Source organism: Alnus glutinosa, chromosome 5 (genome assembly GCF_958979055.1).
Source record: "Alnus glutinosa chromosome 5, dhAlnGlut1.1, whole genome shotgun sequence".
NCBI classification, from domain to species: Eukaryota; Viridiplantae; Streptophyta; class Magnoliopsida; order Fagales; family Betulaceae; genus Alnus; species Alnus glutinosa.
Window position 1 is genome coordinate 12,416,027 of NC_084890.1, and position 20,612 is coordinate 12,436,638.

General features: G+C 35.8%; 1 protein-coding gene across 1 annotated transcript; it reads right to left on the reverse strand.

Moving 5' to 3' along the window:
- Positions 1-45: 45 nt before the first annotated feature.
- On the reverse strand, positions 46-19,013 carry LOC133868978 (cellulose synthase A catalytic subunit 8 [UDP-forming]-like). The gene is given in 25 exon segments (XM_062305964.1): positions 46-859; positions 1,391-1,744; positions 1,929-2,128; positions 2,218-2,479; positions 3,210-3,422; positions 3,505-3,630; positions 3,737-3,874; positions 4,778-5,123; positions 6,878-7,144; positions 7,226-7,388; positions 7,481-7,532; positions 7,691-7,770; positions 8,160-8,361; positions 10,163-10,251; positions 10,408-10,513; positions 10,637-10,787; positions 10,860-11,190; positions 14,390-14,467; positions 16,060-16,102; positions 16,318-16,374; positions 17,176-17,235; positions 17,984-18,040; positions 18,209-18,270; positions 18,462-18,558; positions 18,856-19,013. Coding segments are annotated over 25 exon segments (4,218 nt in total). The 5' UTR covers positions 18,958-19,013; the 3' UTR covers positions 46-277.
- Between the last annotated feature and the right edge of the window lie 1,599 nt (positions 19,014-20,612).

Below are 20,612 nucleotides of genomic sequence, written 5' to 3' on the forward strand. Positions count from 1 at the left end.
ATGAACAAGTGCTTTCCTGTCATTTCATTCTCTTTAGAATTTCAATTTATGGAAGAAAATAGCAACCCTCATTTTACATTGATATTTTTCAAGGCAATGTTTTTACAAACGGATTATCAACGCAGAGATCAATACATATTGTCCAAAACTTACTTCAATATGCCTCAAGATTCATGAAAGAGCTAAGCATGGCTCCCACTTCAATAACTGGCAATCAAATTGTCATCAACTTTTAACAAAATGGTTGGAAAATTCTGGAAGGCTTCCTTTTAGTGACCTAACAATCTATAGAGATGCAGCTTTGGGCAACAGTTGTAACGTTGCTCACAAAGGGATTTATCTTCACCCAAATAAGAGAGAAGACTGAGGCCAGCAGCACTGACCACAGAATAACAATTGTTGGAGTTCGGTTTTGGCGACCCATGAGACCCTTAAGGAAGGGGTAGAGATGAAGAATCACCCAGAAGGCAAAGAACACCTTGCCAAAGAGTGGTCCCCAAGCTTCATATCCTTTATTAAGTGCATCAGAAAATCCCGCAACAACACCCACCATATTGACGATGATAAGTGTTGTTGGAGGGATCAAAAGTGTTGTCCACTTGATAATATAGAGCTCACCAAAATCTGCATCATCGGCAGCCTTTGCAGTCACAGTGAAGTTGGTATCAACACCAGCCAACATCTTCAGAAATCCTTGGAAGACAGCAAATAGATGGGCTGAAACACCTCCAATAACCCAGAACTGCTCATTACGCCACCAGTCTTCAATGCTGACGCCACTCCACCGCAGCTCAAGCACACTTGTTACAATGATGGAGATGAAAAGGCCAAGAAACAGGACACTTGCGATGTTGGAAAGCTGAATCAAATAGCAAAGTATAATGTGAGGTAAGTTATTTAACTGAATTATTTCACAACATGAACATGACGGACAAGAATATAGCAATACAATTTTTTTTTTTTTTTTAATCTTATTTTGAAGTTTATCAACCTTACTGCATTTGTGACTGATTTTGAATATTGACCAAGATATTCTTAACAAAGTTCAGAAAAACACCTTATATAGCATACAAAAAGCTACTTAAAATCAAATTGACTTAATGCATTTTCATACTTGTTGCAAAGTTAAAAAATAGCGTCCAACCTTTTCAGTACATAGCCTAATGTTAACTTTTAAAGACCTATCTAACCCAACCCCTTCTAGGACCCCATTATTCAGTCGGCCAGAACTGGGTTTTGATCCCAGTCCAATAGTTTCGAACTTTTAATGTATATTGTAAACATTGCAAATGACTCCTTAACCATTTCGAGTTCTAGAATGACTCTCCATAATCACTAAAGATCCAAACCACATGATTCTTCATTTTTCAAGGGAAGGGCAAGAAATTACCGTTGGTATGATAAATTTTCCTGTGAGAAGGCAGATCGCTGGGATTGTGCAATAAGCAACGAGAGGGAGGGATGTAAATGGATAAACAATGGTGTTTGTATAAGCTAGTCTTTGAAGCCATTTGAGTCGGCCCCCTGCAAATCCGTACCATAGAGGACAGTGTCTACTAAGGAAAATCTCCACAGATCCAAGTGCCCACCGGAGAACTTGGTGCAGTCGATCAGATAAATTGATGGGGGCTGACCCTTTGAATGCAGGCCTTAAGGGCATGCAGTAAACTGATCTCCATCCTCGGCAATGCATCTTGAAACCCGTTAAAATATCCTCAGTGACTGAACCATATATCCAACCAATCTGGGAAATCAGAATAAGAAATTTTGAATTAATCCAATGGGTTATATGGGTATCAAGGTAAACTTTGAATTGATGTTGGAATCCAATTATCTATCGAAACCCTACGTTTATAACAATCTGCTCATGCCATGAAATTGTGATTTGAGAAGAATAATAATAATAAAAAAAAAAAAAAAAAGCCCACCTCTTTGCCCCATGCAGTTTTCTCTTCATAACCACAGCTAATGACATGAATTGCTTCGTTGATCAATGCCGCTGGGTTGACCGATTCAGGCACTCCACCATTTTCCATTAGTGTAGACTCGATAAACACGGAAGACAAGCCAAAAGTTTTCTCAAAGCTCTTCTGGGAGATGAGCATGGACCTCTCATACTCATCATAATCTGCAAAATGAAAACAAAATATATACCCAGTAATTCAAAACTCTTTTACTCATTTCCCTGAATACATTTGGCTTGATCAGTAGACTTACTATCAATCTCCCTGAGGTTGAAGATGGCGGCATCGAGGTCGTCGCGTTTTGCTTCTCGGTTTAGTTCTGAGGGGTCTTTGGAGGGCTTCTTGGAGGGGCAGCAACAGGAGCAGCATCCACACCATGAGCAGGACGAGGAGGAAGCCTTTGGCAAGCTAGGCAAAGAAGGAGGCCCATAGCCGTACAGTGCTTGCCTATTGAAGACACACCCTGTTCCCACGTAAACTGGTCCTTGAATGCCATCTAGTCCTTTCATGTTAACCTGAAATTGAAATCAAGACATTCTTAAACTGCATTTTAAAAATTATAATAAAATCAAATTATAATTTTACCAAACGCTTAATTAAAATCGCTAATCTAAAAGAGCTGTAGTATAATTATGCAATGACCAATCTTCGCTACTATAGCATTTGGATTTTGCTTAACTGTTGTATTTGTTGTAGTTTTTTTAATGGTTTAGCTTAAGCCTACATATTTGAACATGACTATACTATATTAACTATGCATACTTGTGACATCTTCTTAATATGGGACTCAATCTTTCTTACTCAAATATGTATACTCAACAATCTCTTCCTCACGTGTGACTGTGTGAATCAATCACCACATTGCTGCTATATTTTCCTTTACCAATCTATATAGGCCGTATTTGGGATCACTTATGTATTATTTGGGTTTGCCTTCGTTATACACCTTTACCTTTATTTCAAGAACTTGTTTGCTTCTACTCTATGGACTTTTATCCGTGCCTGCACTACTCTACCATCGACTTTGATACCACTTGTTAAGGAGATTGACATCTTAGATAGTCTTTCAATAGCACCATAATATGTACGACATGTTGGGACATTATTCAACTAAAAAACTTAAGCCTAGGAGCTAGCTTTGGCCTAACCATAGGACCATACTATTAAGTGTGACTCTTTTCCAACACAAACTATTTAAGCTATTTAAGCATATGAAGCATCTATATATGCAAACTTTAAACTTACATCAAAGAAAACAGTGTTGCGATTGGCATATCTGTCGCTGCGATCAATGCCATCAAACCTCTGAGGAAACTGCACGTAGCATAGATCTCGACCGACTTGTGGGTCCATCATGAAACACATGGCCTCACGAACTGCCTTGCTATTATTGACGTAGTGATCACAGTCAAGGTTGAGGATGTAGGGAGCATTTGTGAGAACTGCAGACACTCTAACCTGAATGAAGCCAAAACGTACTTTCAAGTATTGTTATTGAAATATTGATGTTAATTCCCATGCAAATCACAAATATATATACCAGAGCATTTTCAGCACCAGCTTTCTTGTGGTGTTGGTAGCCTGGTCTCTTCTCTCTGGAGACATATACCAGCCGAGGAAGTTCATTTCCCTCTATGTCATGAGCACCACTATGTCCAAGGAAAACCTGAAAGCAGCGAAACGATCGAGGCCATCAAAAATTATGAAAACTACAGATCAAGAATTACTTTCAGTGAGAAACAAAAAATCAGCTAGCTAGAAGGTAGATTGACCTGAATCATGCCTGGGTGGTCACGGCTGTTGTTTCCCGGCCAAGGTGTTCCATCTTCCATAGTCCAGCCTTCTTCAGGTGTTTTCTGAGCCTTTGCTACTAAAGCATTAACTCGTACTTTAAACTCTTCATAATCTCTCTGTAACAAAACAGAGGCCAACCTTGAGAGATGTTTACTTTCAGAAACACATTAATATATACATGAGTAAGTGCAGCCATAAATTATCCCTTAGTAATTACTGCAAAGAGAATGTGATGAATTATTTTGAAAAATTTGTCACCAACTCATGGGATTTTGACGCATCATTTAGAGACAAAATTTTGAAAACTCTAGCATTTCTCTATCGCAAATGTTGCTTCCTCAGGCAGTAGACTGCCACATCAAAACGCCTAGTAAGGTGGCCTTTCTCTTGGCTAGTGAGCCAAGGTTTAATGGGACTGAGTCATCTTTTTGGCTCATTCTTATTAGTTTGAGAATCTTTATGCAATGTATTAGTTGGTTCTTTGGGTGCTTGTTGTGTTGCCCACCTTATTTTGTGTTGGATGTTCGATGTATGCACTTCATCTTTCCCTTCCCCTTCTCCCTTTGTAATTTCTTAGAAAAAAAGAAAAAGTGCAGCCATAAATTCTATACGCTATTATTACCAAGACCCCAATCCCATATTAAAAAGATGTAACCCACATAAAGTAGGTAAATTATAAACACTTATAGGTACTAACTACTAAGTCTTACATTGCTTATTTAGTAGGTGAAATTAGACTTTGTAAGTAATTTTAGAGAAACTTCAAATTGATTAATTTTTTTGGAGTGATAACGCTTGACTAGTCTTTTTAGAATGATAGCACAGATGTGACTAACGCTTTTTCTGAATTGTTACAAATGATTTCAGAGCTAATTGTAACCTCATGTGATACTATGTTTAAGGTGGAGGGATTGTAACACCCCAACTCTATATTGACTAGTCATTTTAGAGTGATAGCTACAATGTTATTTAGATACCGAGGAATTGAGTTGTATCTGGAAGGATTTTGAGTTGCTCACCTTCATGGCTCTACGTTCTTTGACAAAAGAAGGCTGCACTTTATCCCTCAAGTAGTCAATCTTCTGTGCGAAGTAAAACTCAGGCGCACGTGGTTCAATGGCAAATTTTTTGCAAAATGGCACCCACTTCCTTGCAAAGTCAGCCGTTTCAACAAGAGATTCAAATGTGAGCATGGCAGCTCCATCATCAGACACATAGCATGAGACTTTCTCAACAGGGTAGTCCACGGCAAGGATGGAAAGCACAGTATTCCCAGTGATCAGTGGTGGTTCTTTCAATGGGTCGACTGTACTCACAAAGAAATCCACAGCAGCAAGCTCAGACAGTTCACCCTCTCTTTCATACCTGCAGACATGCATGCCAGTGAGTGAGTTAACCATTTCTACTTATATATTCAATAATAGTTCTCAGTTCTCACATTTATGTTTAAATTTTTTAGTTCATTAAATTAATAACCCTCCTGAGCCGCCTAAAAACATCGAGAAAATAAGTAGGATTTGGTGAAGGGAACTGGATTCCAGAGATAATGCAGAAGGATGATAAGTAAGCTGAAAGATATGTTCCCAAATGACCCATTGTAAAATAGATCAGATGTTATATTCATTTTTTGGAAAAGTACGGATATCCTCCTCAAACTATTATTCAATTGTCAATGTTCCTCTCAAACTATCAATTGTGTCAATGTTCCCCCTCAAACTACCAAAACATGTCAATGTCCCCTGTAAGACTAACAAAAAAAAAATGACTCTGAATTTTTTTCAATAAGATAAAAATGTCCTTATAAATTCGAAAAAAAAAAAAAAAAAAAAAAAAAACTAGCTAAAATTAAAACAATTTTAAAAAAAAGTTAAAAAAAAAAAAAAAGAAAAAAAAAAGAAAAAAAAAAAGGAAAAAACGAAAAATAAATTTAAAAATTAAAAACGAAAAACAACGATTTTTTTTTTTTTTAAAAAAAAAAAACGATAAAATATCTGAAGAATATATAAAAAATAAAAAATAAAACCGTTTTTATTTTTTATTTTTTTGTTTTTAGTTTTTTTTTTGTATTATTTTTTTGAAATATTTTTCTTTAGTTTTTTTTTTAAAAAAAAAAAAATTAATAATTTTATGAAGGATATTTTTGTCATTACGGGAGACATCGACATTTTTTGTAGTTTAGGGGAAGAGATTGACACAATTGATAATTTTGGAGGGGGGGCATTATGTGTACTTTTCCTTTCATTTTTCCTATTGATTGCATGGTTAAGTAAATGTCAATTATAAAAAATGTTGGAAAAAATAGACAGCCCCATCAATCTGCAACTTTATTGTCAATGTCTCCCACTAATGACAATAATATCATTCATTTAAAAATAAAAAAAATTATTAAAAAACAAATCTAGAATAACAAAAAGTTATACAAAACTAAAAAAATAAAAAATAAATAAAAACGGGTTTTTCTTCTTCTTCTTCTTTTCCGTTTGTTTTTAACTTTTATTTTTTAAAAAAAATTCAATTATTTTTTCGTCTTTTTATTTTATTTTTTAGGTCTTTTTCGCTTTTTTAATTTTAATTTTTTTTTCGTTTTTCTTTAATTTTTTTTTAATTTGTTTTTTAAAAAGTTTTTTTTTTTTTCGAATTGATAAAGACATTTTTGTCTTATTGAAAAAAAAAAAAAAAAAATTACGGTCGTTTTTGCCTTTTTGTTAGTTTAGGGAGGACATCGACATGTTTTGGTAGTTTGAGGAGAGACATTGACACAATTGGTAGTTTGGAAGGGACATTGACAATTGAGTAGTAGTTTGAGATTGATACGTGTACTTTTTTCAAAAATGTTTTATAATATAAATTTGTTTTTTAGTTTTTCGAACCAAAATTCTGACTCTGCTGCTGGGATATGAACACATTAATGTTGAGGCATATAGGAGATCAAGGTCAGAAGCATCAGTTGATGTCATGTTAATGAGAAAAATGTGTGTTTCACAGATGATGCTGACATTAATAAAAGCAACTAGGTATGTTTACATACAAACTTGTTGCACAAGTTAACACTTTTCAAAACATTATAGTTCGGATCTTTGACATCGACAGCTTTACGTATATGAATCATGGATGTGTACCTTGCAGACAGCTCGTCGATGTATGCGATCCTGTCGATGGGAGACCATTTAGGGAACTGGTCCAGCACCCAAGAAACAGCAAACCAGATCTCACATATCACAGAGGTGAGCCACAGACCAAAAGCACTATCGACAGGATGTGTTATTCGGTAATGGAAAAACAGACACAAAATTACGAGTCGCATGATTATAACGCATCTGTATGGTGTGAGTTTGCTGGATGGAATTGGAAAAACACTTGAAAGTGGCTGCATAGCATCTGCAAGCCTGCAAAAGCAAAGCAGAGATAGATTGAAGGAAGATGGGTCAAAAAATATATGTTCCCAAATGCTGGGAATTTGCACTTACTGCTTCCCTTCCATCTGCTGCTCTGGTGGAATTTGGTCCACCGTTTGAGCCTTAATCTTAGCCTTAGTTGGAGCCTTTTTCTTCTTGTTCTTCTTATCCTTCTTATCCTTCCAACTCTCCACTCTGTTCTTCCAGATTGGATTCCCGTATTCATCATTTAGTTCTTCAAGAAAACACCAGTAAACATAGTTACCAAAGCTATCAAAATTGAAGAAAAGGATGGTCAATATGACACAAGATATCTATATCACTTACCACTATCAACCGTAGACACACTGCTCACATTTCTAGCATGAATTCCAACATCCTGTATCAACCAAGATGAATGTATTTAGAGTTTGGATTTTCAATCAACATCACAAGGACAAGGGTTTTTGTTTCCTCAAAATTAAAACTCATTCCATTTCCCTCCGCCACCCAAAGTTCTATGTGAAACATAGAACATATATACAGTGATATCCTTACCTGAGAATTATTAAGCTGAGCTGCCATTGATGATCGGTTGCCTGCGGATACCTTCACTTCAGCATCGTCGACCGAGTTGTCTATAAATCAAGAGGCCGACAAGATTAGAAATTAGGAGACTGTGTATTGGAAGGTTCACATAGCAATCAAGATTAGAGCAGCCCATGTCTCTTTCTAGAAACAATAAACATAGCAAGAAACACAAAGATAAACAAATCATTTTCCGCCAGTGAAATAATGCAAGAGTTTAACCAGTTATACATTTTCCCCTTCTAGTTTAAGTTTTTGGGACGAGTAGTGATTTAAGTTAGTATCAGAACAAAAGTTTTGAGTTCGAATCTTGTCTTTATCATTCATCTCTACGTTCAATTAAATATTAACGTGTCGGAGAGTTTCATTTAGTAAACTTTTGTACAATTGTCATACGACTGAACAAACCGACAGTAAAAATTAAGAGTTAGAGAGATACCATCGTATGGAGCAGCGCACCGCAAGCATGCTTTCCGGCCTTCCTTGATCTCAAAATCAACGCAAGCCCTGCAAATGGAGAAATTGCACTCATGGCAAGCAACAAACACATCCCCATTGGCACCGACACCCACTTGCTCGCCGCAAGAGTTGCAAAGAGGAACGCCAGACTCCATCATATTGGCTAGCTGTGTACGTCTTGGTCAAGTTGCTTCTAAATCTTCGTTTTCTGTGTTGGGTTTTATATGAATAGCCTCAACCCCACGCAGGGTATGCTGGTGGTGCTCATGAGAGGGTGGTGCAAGCATTTTTGTACCGTTGGAAGGGAAATGTACCGTTGGGTACGTGGTGGTTGGACGGGTCCGGAGGTTGGCGTGTTGGTGTCAAGAGAGACCGAGAGAGGTGAGAAGCAACGTCGATTTTGTTGGTCTAAAGAAAAAAAGATTTTGGAAATTTTTGCGGGCAGTCTAAGGAAGGTTTTTCAGTTGGGCTGTGTACGTCTATAACTAACAAAACCTTGAAGTCAAGTCTAAGGAAGTTGAGCCTGCAGGCTGGCACAGTTGGTCACGATGCTGAAACCGAAACATTGCTTGCTTTTGTTGTTGAACTTACAAATCTAGTTAAAGATGCACACATCACATTTTTCACAGCTATGGTTTGAATGGTCACAGCTTATCCCTGTTAGGTTACGAGGGCAAGTAAGGTTGGCAATTTTTTACACGACTCACAAAATTAACAGGTTTGGGTTTTGTATGATAGGATTCAAGTCAATTTGGGTCAACCCGAAGTAACCCGTTTAATAAACAAGTCATTCTTGGGTAAGCTCGCTTAACCTCATGAGTTACTCGCATAATCCAATTATATTAAATTAGTTTTATGTATATATATATATATTGGCATAGGGGTTGTGTGTGTGTCAGCCCAACATGACCTCTTTATTAAATGGATTATACGGGTCGAGTTAGCTCTGACACAACCTATTTATTAAATGAGTTATGCGGATAATATTGTATTACTTGCTTATTTAAATGAGAGGTGTCGAGTTGAATAGTTTAACATCTTTAGCTAAATGAGTCCTGTTCGAATTAACCTGAGTCGACCCAACATAAACCCAACATGCTCATACAAATTGCCCGAAGCATCTGTATTGTTTGAAAACAATTCATCTCAAAATCATGCACTAAAAGCATTCCTTTTCTTTTTTCTTTTCATTTAAGCAATATAGACACTTCAAATCGTAAATCGTGTTATATTCAAGTTTGAAAATTTCATTGACAAAGCTCCCACTAATTATTTTATTGGTCTCTTTTGTACCTATGTTTTCTTTTTCTCTCTCTTTTTCCCCCCCTATTTTCCTTTTGGCTTTGAAAGAGCCATGAGCAATGTGAAATTCGTTCTAGAGTTCAGAGTCTCTCACCCTGCCGGCCAACTTCTGATGCGCTTTTTCTTCATGTTGTACACGGCAAAAAGAATGCACATTGGCACATAGTCCTAAAAATCCAAACTCAATCTGATTACACTAGAATTCAGTTAATCATCGCAAGTAAATCTTGTTCTTCATTTCTCTGGGACTCACCTATCACGATATTTGCATATAGATAACACTAGAATTATATTACATTTTATGGCACTAAATTGAGGGATGTCTGGTAGAATTCAGAAGAATCTGACTGAGTTAAGCATACAAGGACCAATAAAAAAAAATAAAAATAAAAAATAAAAAAATAAAAAAACATTACATCATCATGGTAAGAAAAATGACAACCCAAAAGTCCTAAATAAACCTCAATGGCATGATGGGCTTCACAAAAAACAACAAAATAACTAGTATGCCATAACCCAGAGACATGTCACCTACACTCATAAAGGTCAAGGTGTTCACTGACCACTGATGAAACAAGATCATCCCCATTTTACGGTCAAGATTTAAAGTTTGTATATCTAATGGTATAATGCTCACATTATTTTAACTTTTTAAAAGACGTATTAACATTAAATCCTGACCATGAAATAGAAAGATCCTATTCCCCACCGCTGTGTCCTCAAACAGGCAGTTGCAATAGGCTCTTTAATCAACTTGATTGGTAAGATCCCTGTAAAGTTATCTTTGAATCCCAAACAAAATGGGAATCACAAAATGAAGTGTGGCCTATAGAGTAAATAGACTAAGCAAACGTTAGACAATCTTCCACTATGCCAGAAAATGGGTTTGAGCTCGAAAGTTGGGAATAGCTGTCCACAAAGTCAACAATGTGTAGCTTTTGCCTATGATACGGAGTAGACCTTTACCACTTTTGTTGTATCACAAACAACGAGGTTTTCTGATTCAGTTGGAGTGGTACACAGCCAATTGACCTGCCAAGGAGTAAGCATACAAGATTAGAAACTCCATACAAACAGACAAGAAACTGAATCCAAGGGTTTTTTTTTTGGTAAGTGAATCCAAGAAGTTGAGAAGAAAATGTAATAAGAACTTACTTTTTTGCTGAGATTGATGTTCAAAGGTGGCTCGCTGTTGCCATTAGCTTCCCTTGCATCAAGATAGGTGGACCAATCCCAGACCTTCACAGATTTATCGTTCCCTCCTGATATTATGAATTTCCCTCTTTCCCCAAACAATGAAAATGCCCTGCACAGTTTATACTAATTAGAATAAATATAATTTTAGTTTTATTTCACTGCATACAAGTAAATTACTTACACACAAGAGACTGCAGCAGTATGCCCACCCAATGAGTAATCCAAATGCAACCTCTGTTTTCTATTTTGATCTAGGTTTCCTACATCAGCACTTGGACTACCATCTTTTAATCGTGATTGAGATCCTTTCCGGAGTTTTGTGGAGCTTTTTGACTTCATTGCGGCAAGTTCCAAGTCAATATTAATCACATCAACAGCACCATCACCCCTTGCGACAACACACAGCTTGTCTAATTTGTCTAACATATCTGCTTCTGGAACTGCTAGCGCATGAACAAAGGCAGGATTAAAACATTGTCCCGTACTACCACTACTCTTCATGTCAGGCAAACCTGCAGTAAATACAAAGGTGGCAAGATTGAATTAGATCAAGTGTTTGATACTACCTCGGGACTCCATTTGTTTTCATGATGAATAAAATCATCAGAGGATCATGTGACAGGCATTAAGGTCTATCCTTCTTTTGCAAGTAACTTTTAATATATATACTATAAATTTTATTTCGTGAGGCTGTAATGCTTTCGATTTTCTTTTTTTGGATGAATTAATTTTTAATGACACAAACAAAGAATACAACTCTCTCTAGCTAAAAGCTAGAAAACAAGAGGCCATCAGCCAACAATTACAATCAGTAAACCCCCTATACAACCCTCAATCTCAATCTTCTGAGATGAAAGTCTACAACAATCCACTATACAAGACCAGTACTACAATGCACACAAAAAAAGATACAGCAAATCTATACAACAGCAAACCAACTCAGCAACTAAAGCCCTGAACACTTGAACAGAGGAAACATCCACCAAAACAACTGATGCAGAAAGAGAACCAACACCAGCGTAAAGATTGCATAAAATCATCTGCAATACCACAACTAATCAACCCAATTCCAATAAGCACCACAAGCCACAAAACAGAATGCAAGATATAGATGCAGATATCAGCAACTCTGCTCCCCAAACAAACGGCACCAGCAGCAAAGCAGAAATAACCTCCTGCAGGACTATAGCTCAACCCAATCAAATGTCACAAACCAGAATGTTAGGAGAAATGCCCCAATCATTGCAAATAGCCACATTTTCTTCATTCACCTTAAATTTCCCATTGCCCATAATGTGGGTCCTAACTTCCCAACAGATCCTCTGCAAAATTCTATCCTAAAAAGAGCTTGGTTTCCAAATTTTAAGTCATTTGTATACCTTCGAAGGTAACACAGAAGAGCCCCACGCAAATATGCAAACAACAGCCTTCAAGCTCTTGCCCTTCCACTCCTTCAACCCTTAACTAAGGATTTCATCCCAGACAATAGGAACTGAATTCTGAAAACATCTCAGCATCACTCACAACCTTCTACTAAAACTACAATAAAAAAACAAGTGATCTCTACTTTCAATGCAAGTCCTACAAAACGAACATTTTGTTTCACCTTTAGCCCCCCACTTTAACAATCTATCTCCAGTTGAAAGGCAGCCTTTAACTGCCAACCATAAGAAAAAAGAATGCTTTGAGATGGCCATGGGAAACCAACTCAACTTATCCATTCCAACTCTAGGCTGTTTCACCGCTAATAGATTCCCAAGTATCTTTCTTGAATACCTATTAGATTTAGATGGCAACCAAATTCACAGACCTTGCCGGCAACCAATGCCAATCACCTCCCTGAATGACACTAGACAACATGACATCAATTTTACTCCTAGCATCATATATTATACGTTAGCCATAGAGATAAAAAAAAAGGACACCATCCGGGTGCCAAGAGTCCAACCAAAGGAAAAAATTTCTGCCATCCCCAACCATGAATTTCATTAAGTGCTTTGCAGTCTCCCTAAGCTTAAGGATCTTCCTCCAACTCCAAGTGGAGTTTTGAGGAATTTTTAGCAGCCAAAAACACCTCCCCCTAATCAGATACATATTAATCCAAGCCACGCAATTTAGTGAAAAGAGTCCAAATGTGTTTTAGAATAGCTGCCCTATTCCAATCCTCGAACCTCATCAACCCCAACCCACCTTCCCTCTTAGGAACACAAATAGATTCCCAGAAACCTTTGCCTTAGGAAAACACTCCTCATTCCCATTTCACAAAAATCTGTTAAATTTTTTATCTATAGCTTTAATCACCTTCCTCGGTAAGATGGAGATGTTTAGCCAATAAATTTGAATAATATGAAGAACCGATGATAAAAGCTGTAACCTACCAGCAAAGGAGAGATGCTTAGCCATCCAAGAATTGCTTCGGCTTGAAATATTCTCCAGCAAAGCTTCACAATCCCAAGATGACAACTTGTTGGAAATCAAGGGGACACCCAGGTATCTCACTGGGAGTTTACCCTCCATTCCTGAACAGTCCAGCAACATCTCCTTACCTCCTTAAAGAAATGCCAGAATAGAGAACTGTGCTTTTAGAAGGATTAGCTCGCAAACCTGATAACTCCGCAAACTCCATCAAGAATGAAAAGCTTACGATTTTCATTCTTTACCAATTATTTTCGTAATATTCTCAACTTCAACAATTGGAGCCTTTTGGGTCAAGCACTTCCCACTTCCACCACTGCCCACTTATAGTCAAGGTCACCCCTCTCTTTGACAAACTTCACTAACTGGTAACTGTTGCCTAAAAAACTTGTAGTTGCATCGAATTTTTAAGAGGCTAGAGATCAGTGGTCTGTCCATTCAATAGATATTGAAGTTACATCTGACAAGCATTATGTATATATTTCATCAATCAAAAAATTACCAGATTGCAAGAACCGTATATTCTCTCATCACAAGAATTGCCTAGCCTTTGGCATAGTATGAAAAGATGAAAAAGTAGGCCACCTTAGTGCAAACAACATAGGTTGGGGGTAGGTCGAGAAATCATGTTTTCAGACTACTAGACTTGACTTAGTGATTTTTTGAAGCCCATTGAAAGTGTGGGAACAAGTCTGGGCCTGTTTGGCAAAAATTTTAAAAACTCTTTTCACTTCTCGAATGATGAAAACTCTTCTTAGATACCAGTGAACCAAACAAATTTTCAGATGTGGCCCCACCACTAACACATTTTTCAAAACAGATTACAAAAATCTTCTCAAAACTCAAAACACTTCTAAAAAAATAACAAATTATTTTTCAAAAACCAACTTAATATTGTTAAAATAATACTAAAAAAAATATTGGGTGATGCTGCCGCCACCATTGTCTGGCGGTCCTGCGGTGGAAGCCAGACCGATCTGGTAACCACCACTAGGGCCACTAGATCACCACCACCATGGTAGTAGCACTATTTTATTTTATTTTTCTTTTATTTTATGAAAGTATTTCTCAATTTTTAATTTTTACAATACACTCCAAAATTTTATCAAACCAATTTTTAACATTTCTCAAATGTGGCCCCCACCAAATCAATTCTCAACTTTTACCTTTTTCAAAACCCAAAACACTTATCAAAATTTTACCAAACAGGCCTAGTTTTGGTTAAACCACATAAGAGGCATAAAAAGAGCAAAATCAGATATTATAGAGGAGAGACCGGAGAAGAAAGATACATACTAAAATCCAAAATTTTGTACGGGCGCCCTTTGGAGAAGTCCCACATAACAAGTTTCGCATCAAGACCTCCAGTAATAACTGCCAACATACACAGCATAAATTAGTACTCAAAATTGATTATTAACGGTTTAGATGCTAGTTTTTAGTTAGATTTTGGGACAAGTAGCAAAAACACATGTATGTTGCATGTGAATTGTTCTTCTACCATGACTCACCCTGGCTGAAGATGACTCACAACAGTAGTGAAAATTCTATTGATATTAGCATGACACTGAAATTATAGGCATTCAAAATTTTTGAACAAGGTAATGTGGTTAACATATTTTTCTCAATGCCATAGCAAATTGCTCAATCCATAGTAGTACCAAGTTACATAGTCATAAACAAGTGACTTCTTACCAGATGCAGAATTGACAGTATAATCTTTTTTCTAGATTTTATGCAATGACACACTTCCAAATCTTTTAGCACCAATTTGAGATGGCTGCCATCATAAATATTTCTTTCCCGTCTTTCCAAGACACATGAGGGGACATAATAAGCTGAACAGGATATTTACTAGCCTTTTCATGCACACCTTAACATCCATTTCTTTTTTCATAAAAAGGAAAGAGTATCATGGATCCCAATTCCAACCCTTGACCTAAACTTCACATCTTCACCAGAAAAGTCCTCTCCTAGACAGCAAACTATGAACTCTTCAAGTCTTTATGTTTTTTCTAGATCCCCATAAATTTCCCAACAAAGAAGCAAAAACCTCCATCTCTTATTTCATCTTAATGCAATCTCTTAGAGTTTCACAACGATTGGCAACCGAGACCGCCACCTTAGACTTGAAGATGCAGTAGAGATGTAAACATGCAGGACTAAATTGGTCAGACTAATTACTTCAAGTCAAAGATAGCTCTTCAAAATCTCTGTGCTAATTCTGAGTAACCAAAGAAAAATTTTCGGTTGTTAAATGGTGTTCAAGGGAGATAATTTCAACAGCCAGAATGGTTCACATTGACTTAGCAAAAAAGATGGTTCAAGGAAAATAGTAGACCAAACATACTCTCCAATTTCAACCATTTTTCCCTTTTCAAATTGATCTGGGTGTCCTTAAACCATCTGAAAATATCAATAACGGTTCACAGATCCAACTCTCTTGAACCAGAAGTACTGAGACATAGTATTTTTGTGTGGCAAGCCAATATTGTTGTATAAATGGACCTTATATCCGGACTTATGACAGTCATTAGACCACTCTCTACACTGCAGCTAAAATTTTAACCAAAAAAAAGGGGAAAAAAAAAAATCCCAAGAGCTTCACAGTGAAAAATTGGAGTGTCGATAGTGGACAGTCTTCTAGAAGGTCACTATAATCATAAAGAAAGTCTGCTTAGAAGGTCACTATAATAAGAAAGAAAGTCTTCCTCCCTCAAAGCCATCAGTGCCCCTCACTGACTGAACTTTACACTCAATCATCTCAAAAACCAATTAGACAGGTTATGGGGCTCCCTTGAATTCCACTACTATGTTACCATTATGTGAGCAGATGAATGTACAATACACGATCCCTAAATACTTTAGTTGCATCTGCAGTAACCACAGCTCATATATTATCATTGAGACTCCACAACACACACACACAGATTACAAAAATAAAAAAATAAAAATACAAGAAATACCTTCCCAAGGTCTCCAAGGAAGGAACTGCACACTGCTACAGATCTATAATATAGAGTTAAGGTGATAGAATGACAAGTCTCATAGCATACGAGACAAGCAATACAAAAGAACAGAAGACAAATGGGAAGTATGAATCAATTTTTTTTAATAAAATAAAAAGATGCAGAGCAAGAAATATGTTTAAAAACAACTCTGACATAACATGGCACCTAGTGAAGGTCAACCAAAATGGGAAGTCTTTAAATTTCCAAGGATACACTTGTATGGCCAGATCTTAATGTTTTATAAAGGCAATGCTGGTGAACGTCAATGATCTGCCATAGAGATCATAATCAGCAGTTGACCACAAGAAAGTAGCATTACCAATATGCTATTCTTTTCTCTTGTACTTGAAAATAACTTGAGATGAAAAATAATCTTATGGGAGAGAGAGAAGACATCAAGAGGGGATATGAAATGCTTGAAATAGCAAATATAAACTTTTCAAGTAGCTGAGAATAGTTGCAAGAAAAATATATAGTGATCTATGCAAGCAAACAAGAGCAGAAGGAATCACATAGTGAAATCATAAATAATCACAATAGTAAAATCACGGCTTCTGCCATATCAAATTCTATATTTTTGTCATATTATCTTTCATTAACATGTCATATGGCACCCTAAACTTTTGTGGATAAACTATTAAAAAAAAATATATTCAATTCCTGAAGTAAAACTCATAATGTAGGAATTTTATTGAACTATTTCCAATTGATAAAACCAAATTCATCTTTCACAACTAGATCCATGTCCTTGGCCTCCACAGAAAACTCATGGGGTACTGAAAAACCTCATCATTTGATGCATTTTAAATACCCATAAAAAACTTAATTATGACAATACAGATCACTAAAGATGCCAGCATGATAAGACACAATAAGAAGTAAAAATTTTCTCAACTGAAAAATAACAATCTATGCAAAGCAGACTATAGAAAAAAAATGTACAAACTGGTAATGAAATGCTATATCTTGAGCATAAAACATTATGAGTAGAAAAGCAGTTATACAACTCAACACAGATATACATTAGTATCTAGAGAAAAAAAATCCACCAAATATATTTTTAGCAAGTACCTTAATTTCTCCGCTGTCGTCTGCAGCAGCAAGAAAAGAAGACTTAGAGTTGCATATTAGCTGCATAGACAGAAACAAGCCTATATTGGAAGAACTGAGTATGACAATTGAAGAATATTGTCTAACACAGAGAGGCACGTCTCGTGGCCTACAGATACAGAGGGAGTCTAACAAACCAATAAGCTCCCATAAGGATATGATAAGTCAATGATTCTTTAAGAACAGAAGAGAATGACAACATAGGCCAACAAATAGGAAAGATGCTCCACACAAAGAATAGTACCAAAGACAATACAACTATTATTTTTCATTTGAACAGCAAGAGGGACATATTAATGTGTTTAAATAGGCCCAAAAATAATTTTTTTTTTTTTTTTTTTTTTTTATAAGTAATTAATAGGCCCAAAAATAATTATAAAGCTAAATACTTAAATAGACCGGAGAGGGACTAAATATAAAGAGAAGAAAAAGGCATAAGGTATATGTTTTAGCTGCAGATACTGAAAATGACAGGTCAGATCTATTCATATAAATTATGGGGAGATATGATGCCAAGTCACAATATTTTGATGCTGGAAACTCATATCCCAATTTTTTAAATAAAAATGGTTAAAACTTATAATGGGTAACAAGTCATGTAACCACTTCTTAAACACAAAAAACAGTAATGGCGAACAGGTATCCAATATGGGTAATAGAACTTCAATGCATTCCTTTAACTTTAGGAAACAGCAGCAGCATATAGATACATCAGCCAAAGCTACAGCAGTCAAAATTAAACCATAAGAAGCATGACTAATATTTCTACCTGATTTATCTCCTCTTTATTATAAGTATAACTCTCCAGTGGCTTCCATGAGGCGACCTCCAAAGAGAAAAAAGAAAACAAGTATATGTAAGTAACCATTATAAGATATACTGTTAAACAGTAACAAAAAATGTAACCCTAATCTAATTGTAGTAATAGCTCCTCAAAAAATAAGAAACGAATAAAAATTGCAAAAGCCCAACATGGACTCCGAGAAAGGATTACCATATGTACATCAAAACACTTGACTTCTTTTCCTGAAGAAATGTAAATGACATCTTCATTCCCTGAATCCAGCAACAATCATTTTGCAAATCATACATAAATAAACTTTTGATCATAAACTAGATTGCAAACTAAATGGCACACTAAACACATCACCAATCCATCTGGTTTTTAAAGAATTAACTATAAACGGGATATAAGAAGTTAACACCCAAAAAAGGAAAATAACAAAAATTAACACAATCATACACACCTGACTTGAAACATAATGATGAAATGGGTTCCTCCCCAACATCCATGATAAGTTGCACATCTTTGCATCGCATATCAAACCAGCAAATGCAACCATCCTACTTCATTAAACGCGCCGAATAAGAACAATGCGAAAATATTATTTTATTCATCAAACATCATTCAGCAACAACTATGTAATTAACAAAATAGTAAGTCTCTTTCTTTTCTTATTCACAATTAATTTAACTTCCCCACATAGTTTTAATTCCCCTAAAAGATTAAAAGCTCAGCTCAAGTAAAGTCAGATAGTTATATAAGTTTCTCCCGAGTAGGATTTCATATTTGAATTTCTATGCATTTTCCAAATCCTAAGCAACCCAAAATAGGAAAAAAAAAATCGAGAGAGAGTTTACCTCGCCGGAAGTGACGACGAGGCCAGGCCGGTCACGCGAGGAGATGCAGCACGTGGCTGTGGCCTTGTGACCCCTTAGCCGTCTCGGGCTTCTCTCTGTCATGTCGTCTTCGCTCCCTCTCTCTCTCTCTCTCGGTCTCCGAGAGGTTTACACTTTTTTGTCTTTTTCTTTTCTTTTTTTTTTTTAAAAAACATTATTATTTATTATTTTTAAATACAAAATTGGTCCCTCAACTTTTTTCGTGTATCAATCAGTCTATGATATTTCATTTTAAAAATACAAATAAAAAATAAAACAAAAGAAGGGAAAAAAAAAAAATTAAAAAAAAGGCTAAAAAGTTTTTTTTTAAAAATAAAATTCAAAACAAAAAAAGGGGTAAAATTCAAATAATTAAATATATATATATAAAAGAAAAACAGATAAAACAATTTTAAAAAAAAAGTTAAATAAAGGGACCCACAACGATGTCTTGGGTCACTCTAGACCCTCGACAACCGCGGTGTGGCCCGAGCCACCCCCAAACAATGATTGGGGGTGGTGAAGGGGTTTTTTTTTACAACCACCCCTGATTTTTTCTTTTTTTATAAAATGTTGGAGTTTTAATATTTTTTAACTTTTTCAGTTTAAAATTTCTAATTTTCTTTTTATTTGAGGATTTTTTGTCCGATTACATCTAAAAATCATATTTTCCATTTGATTTAATGATTTTGACTGACGACAAGAGTTTGTTGTAAGTAAATAGAAAAGCATTACACTTATTAATTTTTTTTTTTCAAAAACTCATTCTCAAAATAATGTGTCAATCATGGATGAAATCAATTATTTTAAAAGATGTGTCACAATCTCATAGGATAATGACACATCATTTGGGAATCACTTTTGAAAAAAAAAAAAAATTAAGAAGTAAGCACTTCAAAATAATTAGTGACGTGTTAAAAAATAACACTCAGATTGACGTGTCGCTAATTAGTGACGTGTCAATTTGACACACCACAATTAGACTAACACGTCACTTAATTCTGACGTGTCAATGTGACACGTCACAATTAAGTGGCGTGTTGAATTCACAAATCACTGAATTGTGACGTGTCAATATTACACGCCACTAAATTGTGACGTTTCATACTGACACATTACAAATGTAGTGACGTGTCATATTAACACGCCACTGAATATGACACGTCACTAATTAATTAATTAATAATATTATGTTTCATTTTTATAAAAATATTAAGTAATAAAATTTAATTGGTATACCCTGAATATATTGTGCATAATTATATTAGTGTAGGCTAGGGTTTTTGTTCTCTCAATATATAATGAATATTTTAATTAGTAATAAATAACTTAATGAAGAGAAATTAAATTAAATTTTTTATTTTGGGTTTAGGGGTTAGGGGTTAGGCTGGTAGGGTTTAGGATGGATTGATCCTAAACTGAAGAAAAAAAAAATTAAAAAATATATTCGGGATTGCAACAATTTTTTTTTTTAAAGAAAAAAAAAATTGAACTAATTAGTGACGTGTCAGAATGACACATCACTGTATTTAGTGACCTGTCAAACAGTGACACGCCGCTAAATCACAATGATTGACCCGTTCATTAGTGACCTTGGAGACATGTCACTAATGACACGTCACTAGTGTCACTCTGACACGTCACTAAAAGTCAGTCACAAAAAACAATTATTTTTGTAGTGAGAGCATATTCCAAGAAGATATATGGTAGTTCAAGGAGGTTGAGCGTAACATGTGGTA